General features: G+C 42.8%; 1 protein-coding gene across 1 annotated transcript in view; it reads right to left on the reverse strand.

The window, feature by feature from the left end:
- Positions 1 to 12,142, reverse strand: part of LOC121271166 (microtubule-associated serine/threonine-protein kinase 1-like) — a 104,372-nt gene that overhangs the window by 49,084 nt on the left and 43,146 nt on the right. The window contains exons 7-9 of the mRNA XM_041176927.1: positions 7,829 to 8,038; positions 4,422 to 4,523; positions 1,528 to 1,660 (exon numbers count right to left, since the gene is read on the reverse strand). Coding sequence (XP_041032861.1) covers positions 1,528 to 1,660; positions 4,422 to 4,523; positions 7,829 to 8,038 — 445 coding nt within the window. The remainder of the gene's footprint in view (positions 1 to 1,527; positions 1,661 to 4,421; positions 4,524 to 7,828; positions 8,039 to 12,142) is intronic.

The raw sequence follows: 12,142 nt of genomic DNA on the forward strand, positions 1-12,142 counted from the left end.
GCAGTGCATGGGTGCGAGGGCAGTGCATGCATGAGAGGACAACGTGTGCATGAAAGGATGGGGTTTTGCGCTTGGTGCGTAACAAGGCGCATCTCCTCAAGGGGCCAGTAATCACAGAGGGGCACTGTACTCTCTGAATTCACTCCCTCATACCAGAGAATCCTGTGGCTCACGTCTCACCACCTACTACATGGCATAGTGGCGATTGTAAATGATGTTACCAGTCCAGACCCCTAGCAGAACAAAGGACCAACTCACATTTATACCTCAACAACACGAGGCCTTCCAATTATGTCTCACCTACAGATGGAGACAGCAAACTAAAAGTTATCTACCCCTGGAAGCTCAGTGAAAAAATGCATCTCCCATTGCAGTGCTGGAATATACAGACTGGAAAGCCTGCTCTGTGGCAGGTTAGCTGCCCTCACCATGGATTAATGGGGCCAGTACAATGGGCTTGGATTCTCCCAAGTAGGGAAAGGAATAAATGTCAGGTCTCTCACTCTTGGCTGCATTTTAGTGATTACTGCAGGTAATTGCGCTTTTCCGAGTGTCCGTTGAGAATTGGACAGGTCTTAGTTATGAAGCCTCCTGCAGTTGAATAGTTTGCCAATTGCACTGGCCTGGGGCCTCAATTGTCACAAGCACAACATTGAAGATGTGACCACAACATGAAGGCCAACTGTGTGCCCTGCATTCACATCTAGCAAGGATCCACCTCGTCACAACAGTCTTGGACTTTCTGTGCTCCAGTGTACGGGCTCATACGTGATGAAGGGCCACTGGTTTCAGTGGAATTGTGCCCCAGTGAGAGGCAGAGATAAACATGCAGCACAGAAGGAGGCCATTTGACCCGCTATCCAATTCATCCCACTTCACTTTCCCTTCCCGAGAGCCCCACTGGTTTTCCTCTTCCAAGTATTTATTCAATTTCCTTTTGAAAGTTACTGTTGAATCTGCTTCCACCGCTCTCTCAGGCACACATTCCTGACTACAACAACTCACTGTGCACAAATATCTCTCATCTGGTTCTTTTGCAAATTATTTAAAATCTGTGTTCTCTGGCTCCTGGCCCTTTTGCCAATGAAAATAGTTTCCCCGGCTCTAGTCTATCAAAGCCCCTCTGTCAATGATGCTTAGACTTAAAAAGAACAATATCTCCCAATGAGATGTTCATCTCCCAACAGCCAGTTGATGAAGGGTAGTACTGCAGCCAATCTTTACTCACTCTTAAATTTATTTACAGAGTTATGCATTACAAGCATACACCTCCTAACACAACCACACCACAGTTTCAATAAATATCTCTTTATATCTACTCAAGTGAAACCTGTAAATGCTTACCTTCTGCTTACATTTAAACACAATTAGTAAGCCCTTTTAGGATTCCTCTTGAGAGATAAATGTACATTTTCTCTTGATTATTTCCTGATTTGGAAGTGCTGAAGGTTGGTAACATTGAACAGTGCTCAATATTTAACCTGCACAACACAATCGAGGGTAAAATCAAAAACGAAGTGCCCTTACCTTCCAGGGGGTCGCGGGTGAGTCCCAGTTGGCTGATGATGTAACGCGGGATGTCAATTTTAACCCCATGGCCCTCCTTCGCGTGGTCTTCAGCTGCTTCCAGTAGATGGTAAAATTCCTCTGGATTGAACTCCTAAATGAAGTGGGAAGGAAATAAGGAATGTCTTTGAGTGGGTTTAATGCAGCACTGGTGACTTGATGAGTTCTTCAAAATCAGTTAAACCATGAACTTCCTTGGAGCTGTGCCATTTATGCATATAAGTGGCCTTTACTTTTTTGCTGAATCACAAGGTTCTGGGTTCAAGTCCCACTACAGGACTAGAGCTCAAAAAATCTATGCTGACACTCCAGTGCAGTTCTGAGGAAGTGCTGCACTGTCTTTTGGATGAAATGTTAAACTGAGGCCCCATCTGTCTGCTTGATTGGATGTAAAAGATCCCATGACACTATCTCAAAGGTAAGCATGGGAGTTATCCCTGGTGTCCTGGCCAATATGTATCCCTCAATCAACATCACAAAAAACAGATTAACTGATCATTATCACATTGCTGTTTGTGGAAGTTTGCAGAGTGGAAATTAACTGCTGTGTTTCCTACACTACAACAGTGAGTATTTCATTAGCTATAAGATGCTTTGAGATGTCAGATGGCCATGCATTCAACTGCCTGGGCCCTGAGCTCTGGAATTCCCTCCATAAACCTCTTTATCTCACTCTCCTCCTTTAAGATGATCCTTAAAACCTACCCCTTTGCCTAACCTAACGGCACTTAGCTTAATACCTCCTCATGTGACTTGATGTGGGATGTTTCACCAAGGTAAAGGCACTATATAAGTGCAGGTTAAATGATGATGAATGGAAGATTTCCTACTGCAAACAGCCAGTATCCATCAGATTAGGTATAAAGGCTGCTTTCAGAATAACAACACAATTCAGCCCCAAACCTGAAAGAAACATTTCCCAGTTTCCCCCAAGCGACATCTCCATCAACATCCTTGAGGCTCCTGTGAGTGATGCCAATAAGCCGAGAGTGAATTAGGGCTGTCATTTGCTCTACATATGAACTTTATGCTTGGGTATGCAAAACCCCAGCGTTATTTAACCAATTGCTTCTTCACAAAAACGTTCTAACATACTGATGTGTCCAACTCAAGATCAAGGTGACTTTCTGTGTTGGGGGAGCTGGAAGAAACAGGAGATTGTTAGGTCAACTGTACCTTGAAGTTAATAACCTAAAACACAGATGAGTCCTTTGGAGCAGGGCAATGCAGTCATTCATTCCTATTGAAAGTATTCCCCAGCACTAGATTGGCAGCAATGAGCTTGTACCCACACTCATGCCCCAGCTGTGAGATCATGCGTGAACGAGTACGTTATGAATACAGTGATTAGGTCAGGTCAGGATTATTGTTTAATGGATTGCTGAGTCCCAAGCTAGCTGTGTTTTGAAACTCAATACTGGGAAAGGGGGAGGGAAAAAGGAGGTGGGCTGGGGGAGCTTGAAACTCACTTGCCCATGTCAGATTCTAATTAACTGAATGAGTTCAAGGTAACCCACAGGTTATGGAAACGGATGGGTTCTTTCAGCACTGAAAGCTCTCTGCCCCCATTATTAAATTAAACAAGTGAGCTGAATGTAAATCAGTGCTGTACTGCTTAATAATCCAGAACACAGGTTTCAAATTCCACCCTAGCATTTTGAAAGCATTTTGCAGATCTATGGGGAAAGGGCAGGGGGAATGGAACTAAGTCGCTTTCAAAGAACCAGCACAGGCACGATGGGCTGAATGCCTCCTTCTGTCCTTTATCACCCTACCATTCTAATAAGCATCAGCTATCACAGTTAGAACTGGTGTTTAGTTGTGCAAGGTTCTGTGTAGGATGCACTCTCAAACACAAACCATCCTACTCACTCCAGTTGCTCAATTTCATTCTCTTGGAAGGAATATGGACCAGCATCCAGGGCTATGTGTCCCAGCTGAATATCAGCGGTAAGGCTGAGGTATAGTGTGGACAATGTTTCATTGCTATCCACCTGCCCCAAGCGTAATCACTTCCTCTCCCTCCAAATGATCTAGCAAGCACATGTGGCCTGCATCATTTGTTTTGTTGATAGAGGAGGGGGAGAGTATAGACTTAGTTTTGATGATTTTAGAAACAAGCAAGATCATGAGAATTGAAATTTCCCCATTCCATATACTCACTAAAATCCAGAGAAAGGCCATAACATTAGAGCAAGCAAGACGCTCTTATTCCCTTAAATTTAAAGACATTTTTACCTCATCAAATCAAAAGGTAAAGACTCTGGACATACAGCTCATTTAGAAAGGTCCAAACCTTTGCTCGGCCTCTTACACTTCCCCAATTTCCTTTGCTTCACCATTAGCGGCTGTGCCTTCAGTTTGGGGCATAAGCTCTAGAAATCCCTCCCCAGATCTCTCCACTTCTTTCTTCTCCTTTGAGAGGCTCTTTGACCACCTTCATTTGCTTGCTGTCAATTCCTATCTCATTTGAGACATTTTACTACATTGAGGGCATTGTATAAATGCAATTGTTGACATTAATCTTGAATTAACTGCACCTAGCATTGGGAAAAAGCCCTTGGTAAAATGGATCAACACTCAGTGTTTATAATTGAAAATCAAGCTAAAAGACCTACAAGTGAAGACTTACATGTAACCTATTTGTGATTTTCATGTGATCTACATGTAGGCTACATGACTTAGGTGTGCTATGGTTCACCTGATCGTGGGCAAACATCTGTAGAGCTAGTCCAGAGTAAAGCCAAAGGTTTCACCTTGTTGTGATGTCTGCGGATCTTATTTCAATCACTGGTTATAATATCATTGGGAACTGGAGCATTTGCATTGGGTTTGTACAAAACAAAATGGTTTACCAGGCACTCTAGTAACCGCGCCGGCCGTGCAATGATGATCAGGAGCTTCTTCACCAGCTGTGTCACAAAAGCGACCTCTGAACTCTCGGACCGTTCATGTGCCTGGAAGGAGTTAGAGACATTGCTTGTAACAAAATAGACTATAACATTTCAGTCTCTGCGAGGGTGGTGGAAGTGATCAAACATAAACAACTGAAAGAACAAAAGCGCACCACTTGGTAATTACTGACGCTAATTCAGCTCCCTGGTACCAGGAAAGTCACTCCAGTCAGTTCACCCAATAACATTCCCAGAATTGACTGATAGGCAAAAAAAAATAGCCAAATAGAATGAAATAGTAAAATGGATTTAAAGCTAATTCAATTGTCTACCATTTTGTTTGAAGTTTTGGGAAGAGATAATTATCTTCCGAGTATGTTTTTTTTGAAAAGGGTATTTTTGGCATTGGTAAGTGGAAATCATTGGATAGCTCTTTCAAAGAGCCATCACAGACACGATGGGATGACTGGCCTTCTTCTATGGAATAAGATTCTGTGAACCAGGTGAGGCATGAATTAAAGGTACAGGCACCTTGAGGGATGTGTGCTGTAAATATTAGGTAGGTCTTTGTTCAAAAGCTTTTTTTAAGTTTTCGTGAACCCCTGCATCCTGTTTCCATGATCACACCCAATGCTGCTTTAGGCTTGATGACAGGAATGGTCTGAGCCTATTGACTCGGTTGCTCCTCACTATGTAGACGACCGAACTCTAATGCCTCGCTGTAGACTATGGCTGACATAAGGAACTTGGTGAAAGGAGAAATGGACATGTCTCCCCACCAGTATATTCAAAGTTATTGATACTTTTAATTTTAATTTAGTCAAAACATGAAAAAGGATAATTATCAATTAAATGACCAAGCACCTTCCACATACAAAGGCCTTTCAGGGACTTTATCATTTACTTTCATGACAGAGAATTCTGTATATGTATTTCCTGATGCTCAATGGTTATTAAATAAATGCATGAGCAATTATCAATGCCACATTGGAACAGAACTAGGCTATTCAGTCCCTTGGGTTTCCTCCGTCATTCAATTAGATTATGGCTGAACCACACTGTTCATCTCTCCCTGATCTCCCTCACCTCGACCATCCCACTCCACAAGCACCAGAGCCATTGTGTCAGCTTGGCTCAGTTGGTGGCACTCCCATTTCTGACTCAAGTTGTGAGTTCAAGCCTCGCTCCTAAACTGAAGCCGTAATCTAGGGTGAAGTATGTTATGGAGCCAATATCTTAATCTTGCAAAGACTGCCCTTCAAACAAGAATAAAATCATAGGAGCAAGAGTAGGCTCATTGAGCCTGGTCTGCCACATGGCTGATCTGATTGTGGCCTTAACTCTACTTTCCTGAATGCCTACACCCACCCCCTTCTATTCCCCCCCCAGCCCCCATAACCCTTTACTCCCTTGTCAATCAAAAATCTGTCCAAGCCTTGAATATATTCAATGATCCAGCCTCCAATGTTCTCTGTGGAAGAGAATTCCAAAGACTAACAACCCTCTGGGAGAAGAAATTCCTGCTCATCTCCATTTCAAATGGGAGGGCCCTTATTTTTAAACTGTGCCTCCTTGTTCTAGATTCCCCAGAGGGGGAACATCCTCTGAGCACCTACTTCGTCAAGACCTTTCAGAATCTTACAATTCAGTTCTTTCAATAAGATCATTTCTCATTCTTCTAAACTCCAATGAATATTGGCCAAACCTGCTCAATCTTTCCTCAGAAAACAACCCCTTAATCCCAGGAATAAATCTCCTGAAACTGCTCTGAACCTGCTTCCAATGCAAGTATATTTGTCCTTAAATGAGGAGACCAAAACTGTAAACAGTGCTGTAGGTGTGGTCTCGCCAATGCAAGGCTTCCCTACTTTTATATTCCATCACCCTTGCAACAAAGGCCATTTGCCTTCCTACATGCTGTACTTGCATGCTAACATTTTGTGATTCATGTATAAGGACAGATCCAGAAGTTAGATATCTTATGGGACTATTCAAGGAAGCGCTGGGAATTATCCTGGCAAGTAAGTCTACACCAACTCATCATCTCTGAAAACACCAGGCCATTCATCTCATTGCTATTGTTGTGAACTAAATGGCTGTTGTGTTTTCCTACATGACAACAATGACTTCACTTCAATGTAATTCATTGTCCTTTGGGACATTTTTGAAAAATGGGTTAAGGTGATAAATAAACCTTTCTTTGCTCTTTATGTAATGTGTGATCATCTTAGTCAAATTGCATGTTTACATTTGCTTCATCAATGTCTCTCAGTTAAATACCCTGGATCTTGTCTTTCCTCAAAGAGTCATTATGCTACTGAGGGAGGCCAGTCGTCCCACTGAGTCCATGCTGGCTCACAAAGAGCAATCCAGTCAGTCTCAATCCCTCTATGCCCATAGCCCTTGCTTGTTTATTTCCCTCAAATGGCCATTCACTTTCCTCTTGAAACCATTCATTGTCTCCACTTCCACCATCCTTGAGGGCAGCGAGGTCCAGGTCATTACCACTAACTGCGTAAAAAGGTTCTTCCTCGTATCCCTCCTCCAGTTCTTGTCCAAACCTTAAATTTGCGTCCCTAGTTCTTGTAATATTAGATGATGGGAACTGCTTTTCTTTGTCTACTTTATCCAAGGGCGATGGAGTATAAAATCTCTATCAAATTTCCTCTCAATCTCCCTTGCTCCAAGGAGAACAGCCCAACTTTCTCCAACCTAGCCTTGTAGCAAAAATCCCCTGTCCATGGAAGCATTCTGCTAAATTTCCTCTATGCTCTCTCAAAGATCCTCACATCCTTCCTAATATTTGGTGAACAGAACTGTTTTGGGTTCTGCTGTAGAGAATAAAGGGGTGTGTTAGTAGCCAGATGCTTTCAAGATGAAGGAATATTGTAGGTAGAAGAAAGAGGTAGGTGGCATAGTGGTATTGTCACTGGACTAGTATTCCAGAGTCTCAGAGTCTCAGGGTAATGCCCAGGGGACTTGGGTTCAAATCCCACCCTGGCAGATGCTGAAATTTGATGATGACCATGAAACCATTGTCATTTAAAAACCCATCTGGTTCGCTAATGTCCTATAGGGAAGCAAATCTGCTGTCCTTACCTACATGTGACCCCAGACCAACAGCAATGCGTTTGACTCTTAAATGAATAAGGGCAATACATGCTGGCCTAGCCAGGAACACACACATCCCATGAATGCATAAATTAAAAAAATGATTTCCCATCTTTAAGAACTTTTCCTGAGCTACTTCTACAAGAAATTGGCAACATTAACGAAACAATGGCCTCTCACTTGGCAACCTGTTCATCGAAGGGAGACATTTAACCAATAACATTCCCACGTAATTTACAACATGTGGGCTGACTCACATCCTGCAGCAGCTTCTCCAGGCTCTCCTGCAGCTCGTAGAAGTACCGTGAAGTGATGAGCCCTTCATGTGACTTATCCAGGCAGTCCCTGGACATCTCGATAATCTGGTGGTGGATGAAGCTGAGGACCCCATCAGCCAAGGGGAGTACATTCTCTGGAGCGTTGACTGTGAAGAACTCCTGTAGCCTCTCCTCCATCTGCGCAGTGGCCTAGAGAGAGAGAATTGCATGCAAAATTGGCCTCTGTTTAAAAAGACATTCAATTGCCTCGGAAGTTAAAAGCTTACTGTGGGGGCTCACGTGATTCTAATGTAGGTGTTAGGTTTTCAAGCAGGGGGTTCAAATCCCCCACTGTCAAGAAATTCCTGCTTCAGTGTCCCTGAGCAATCTTCTCAAGTCAGCCAGAGGACCAGGAGCTCTGAAGGAAACTCTTCAGTCAGCCCCAAACTGCTGGTATTCCGGTGCAAAGAGTTGTCCATGACTCAGTGTGGCACATTCCCAGGCCCAGGACTACTTGCTGAGGGATGCACTAAAGCTTGGCGCAGCTGCCACAAAGACGGAATGGGGAAAGGAGTCTGTCCAAGGCCCTTCAGCCATAGTACACTGAGGGGCTGGAAACGCCAAAAAACCCTCGAGCTGCATGTTTGACATCTAATGAGTGTGGTAAATATTAACTTCAATAGTAAATGTAGAGAGTAACATACAGTATTGTAAGAAACTGATTTGTTTTGCATCTTATGTAATGCCAACTTTGAACAGTCACTTTTATAAATTTTATGAGTAAAGTATATTTTTGGGAAAAATCTCAAGGTGCTCCAGCCTTTTCAGCTGCTAGCAGATGTCCTGTGCAAAAAGAAAAGTCCATTTATACATTTGTGGTCCTATGCTGGAGAGAGAGAGTGAGCTGGGCACTCTTTCCTTGGTCAGCCCTGATTAAGAATTGGTTTTGGGCAAGTTAAATCTTATTGATATGCCACTCTCTTTCATTCTGACTGTGTTTCTGGTTTTCAGTGCTTCAAAGACACACATAATAATATTCAAAATAAAAGTGGAAATTTTAATCACAAGTGGCTTCCTTTAGGCTCAAGTGATGCCAGCAGCCAGTGTCTGTCCAGGAGGCTAGGATGGGTTGGGCTGTCACCAGCTCCGAGCGCCTCCACACCCAATGCACATTCCCCACTCAGCACAGTCTGTCATTCCCTCGAGCTTGTTCTGCCACTCAATCATATTGTGACTAATCTGTACCTTAAATCCATTTGCTCATCTTTGATCCATACCCATTCTGGGTAGAGTGCCCACTGATGTAAATTCATGAATTTCTGTATTAGTCGCTTTGTAAATGTTAACTATCAGCTATACCCCACATTCTCTAATCCATGTGCCTCTGAAATAGAACACAAATTATTGCTGCTCTTGAACAGCAGGGTGGGCTGGTGGGGTTGGGTGGGGGGCTGTGGATGCGTTAGGAAGATTTAGCTTGAGTGCTTCTCTCTCCATTTATGGAAGCACATGTTCTCTACTTGCTGAGGGCATTATGAAAATGTGGCAATTGCCATCCCCTGAATAGAACGGATGTCACAGGGGTGAAAGTCAATTTTGACAGAGGTATAAACTGGCGGGGGGGGGTTCTCTGGTGGGATGGCTGATTCCCCCATCGCCTGCATTTCATCTGTCATCTAATCCCCCCATCCTCCACAACCCCATGTCAAGCAAGCCTGGTCTAACCGCACTTGCAAATGCCAAAATCAAGTGCCTATATCACTAAAAAAATTAAACTATGTTAGACTTTCTGTCAATAGTTTCACATTCCTTTTGCACAACTCTTCCTTCACTCAAAGAGAAATGTAATGGCCAATCCAATCTCAAGACATGCAATCATATAATGAGTACAAGGAGGCATGCAAGAGCAGGAGTGGGTGACATATCCATTCAGAATTTAGTACGTTCTGTTGTGTTAGTCACACAGCTTCATCAAAGGCCTTGTTATTAGCCCCCCTTACTATGGGCATGAGCAGGTTGAGGCAGTTTGAGTGGTGGGGTGTTGGTGTAAAAAAATCTTAAAACAGGGAAGAGGTTCTCAACTCACTTTGTACATACTTCCCACCATATTCATGGAAGTGGGTCTCCTGACATTCGAGGGTCCTGGAGTGGGAGGACACGTTATTAATATATTCAAATCAGAATCACAGAGTCCGACTGGGGCTCTGATTTAAATGTAACCATTGCTTCTCCTCTGGTGTCCCAGAGTTTGGGAGCCTTGGCAGTGACAGGGAAATGGGAGCTGAATGCTCCACAAAGTAAGTGCATTTTACAATACTCCTGTGGGCCAGGAAGGGCTGGCGTGTTCACCTGCTCCCACCCAATCCCCTCATGGAAGTCTTATGCTTCCATTTCTGCCAAGCCTCTCTCTGCCCCCAATCCATCCTAGCCCCATCACCTATCTGTGCACTCTCCCCATATCAGGACCAAAATGTCTCTCAGTGTTAAAATACCATAATAAGATGCATCAATCCTCTCTTCCTAAATGGCTGTGAACAGCAACTGCAGTGACATTGAGAATAAATATAGTCTTTAATAGCAAGTGATACAAATCTTTTTTTTTTTGTCAAATGATTTATGTTTCTCATCTGAGGCAGGTATCAAGTTCCATCGATCACTTGTACAAGCAAAGACTTGCAGTCTGCTGGAGAGGGAATTAGAGAATTCACACCAATAATTCAGATTAAAGTACGAACATATGAATTAGGAGCAGGAGTAGGCCACTCAGCCCCTCGAGCCTGCTCTGCCATTCAATAAGATCTGATGCTGATCTAAATGTAGCCTCAATACACGTTCCTGCCAACCCCTAATAACCTTTCACCCCCTTGTTAATCAAGAATCTATCCAGTTCTGCATTTAACATATTCAAAGACTCTGCTTTCACCGCCTTTTGAGGAACAGAGTTCCAAAGACTCACTGCCCTGAGAGAAAAAATTTCTCCTCATCTCTGTCTTATATGAGTGACCCCTTATTTTTAAGCAGTGACCCCTAGTTCTAGATTCTCCAACAAGAGGAAACATCCTTTCCACATCAACCCTGTCAAGACCCCTCAGAATCTTAAAGATTTCAATTACTCTTACTCTTCTAAATTCCAGTGGATACAAGCCTAACCTGTCCAGCCTTTTCTCATAAGACAACCCACCTATTCCTGGTATTAGCCTAGTGAACCTTCTCTGTACTGCTTCTAATGCATTTACATCTTTCTTTAAATAAGGAGACTAATACTGTTTACAATACTCCAGATGTGATCTTAACAGTGCCCTGTACAACTGAAGCATAACCTCTCTACTTTTGTAGTCAATTCCCCTCATAATAAATGATAAATTCTATTAGCTTTCCTAATTGTCTGCTCTACCTGAATACTACCCTTTAGTGATTCATACACTAGGACACCCAGAACCCTCAGAATCTCAGAGCTCTGCAATATCTCACCAGTTAGCTAATAAGCTTCTTTTTTATTCTTCCTATCAAAATGAACGATTTCACATTTGCCCACATTATACTCCATTAGCTAAATCTTTGACCACTCACTTAACCTATCTATGTCACTTTGTAGCCTCTTTACACCCTCTTCACAATTTACTTTCCTACCTATCTTTGTGTCACCAGCAAGTTTAGCCACCATTCCTTCAGGTCCTTCATCCAAGTCATTTATATAAATTGTAAAAAAGTTGAGGTCCCAGCACTGATCCCTGTGGCACACCACTTGTCACATTCCTGCCAACCAGAAAAAGACTCATTTATGCCAACAACTGTCTGCTTCCTGTTACCTAGCCAATCTTCTATCATGCCAATATGTTACTCCCTACAGCATGAGCTTTTACTTTCTGAAATAAACTTTGATATGGCACTTTATCGAATGCCTTCTGGGAATCTAAGTACAGTACAGACACCAGTTCCTCTTTATCCATAGCACCTTCAAAGAACTCCAATAAATTGGTTAAACATGATTTCTCTTTTACAAAACCATGTTGACTCTGCCTGATTGCCTTGAATTTTTCAAAGTGCCCTGCAATAACATTTTTAATAATAGCTTCTAACATTTTCCCTATGATAGATGTTATGCTAACTGGCCTGTAATTTCCCACTTTCTGTCTCCCTCACTTTTTGAACAAAGGAGTTGCATTTGTTATTTTCCAATCTAATGCAACCTTCCATGAATCCAGGGAATTTTGGAAAATTAAAAATAATGCATCAACTATCTCACTAGCCACTTCTTTCAAGACTTTAGGGTGAAGTCCATCCGGACCTGGGGATTTGTCAGCCCGCAGTCCC

Source organism: Carcharodon carcharias, chromosome 30 (assembly GCF_017639515.1).
Source record: "Carcharodon carcharias isolate sCarCar2 chromosome 30, sCarCar2.pri, whole genome shotgun sequence".
NCBI lineage: Eukaryota > Metazoa > Chordata > Chondrichthyes > Lamniformes > Lamnidae > Carcharodon > Carcharodon carcharias.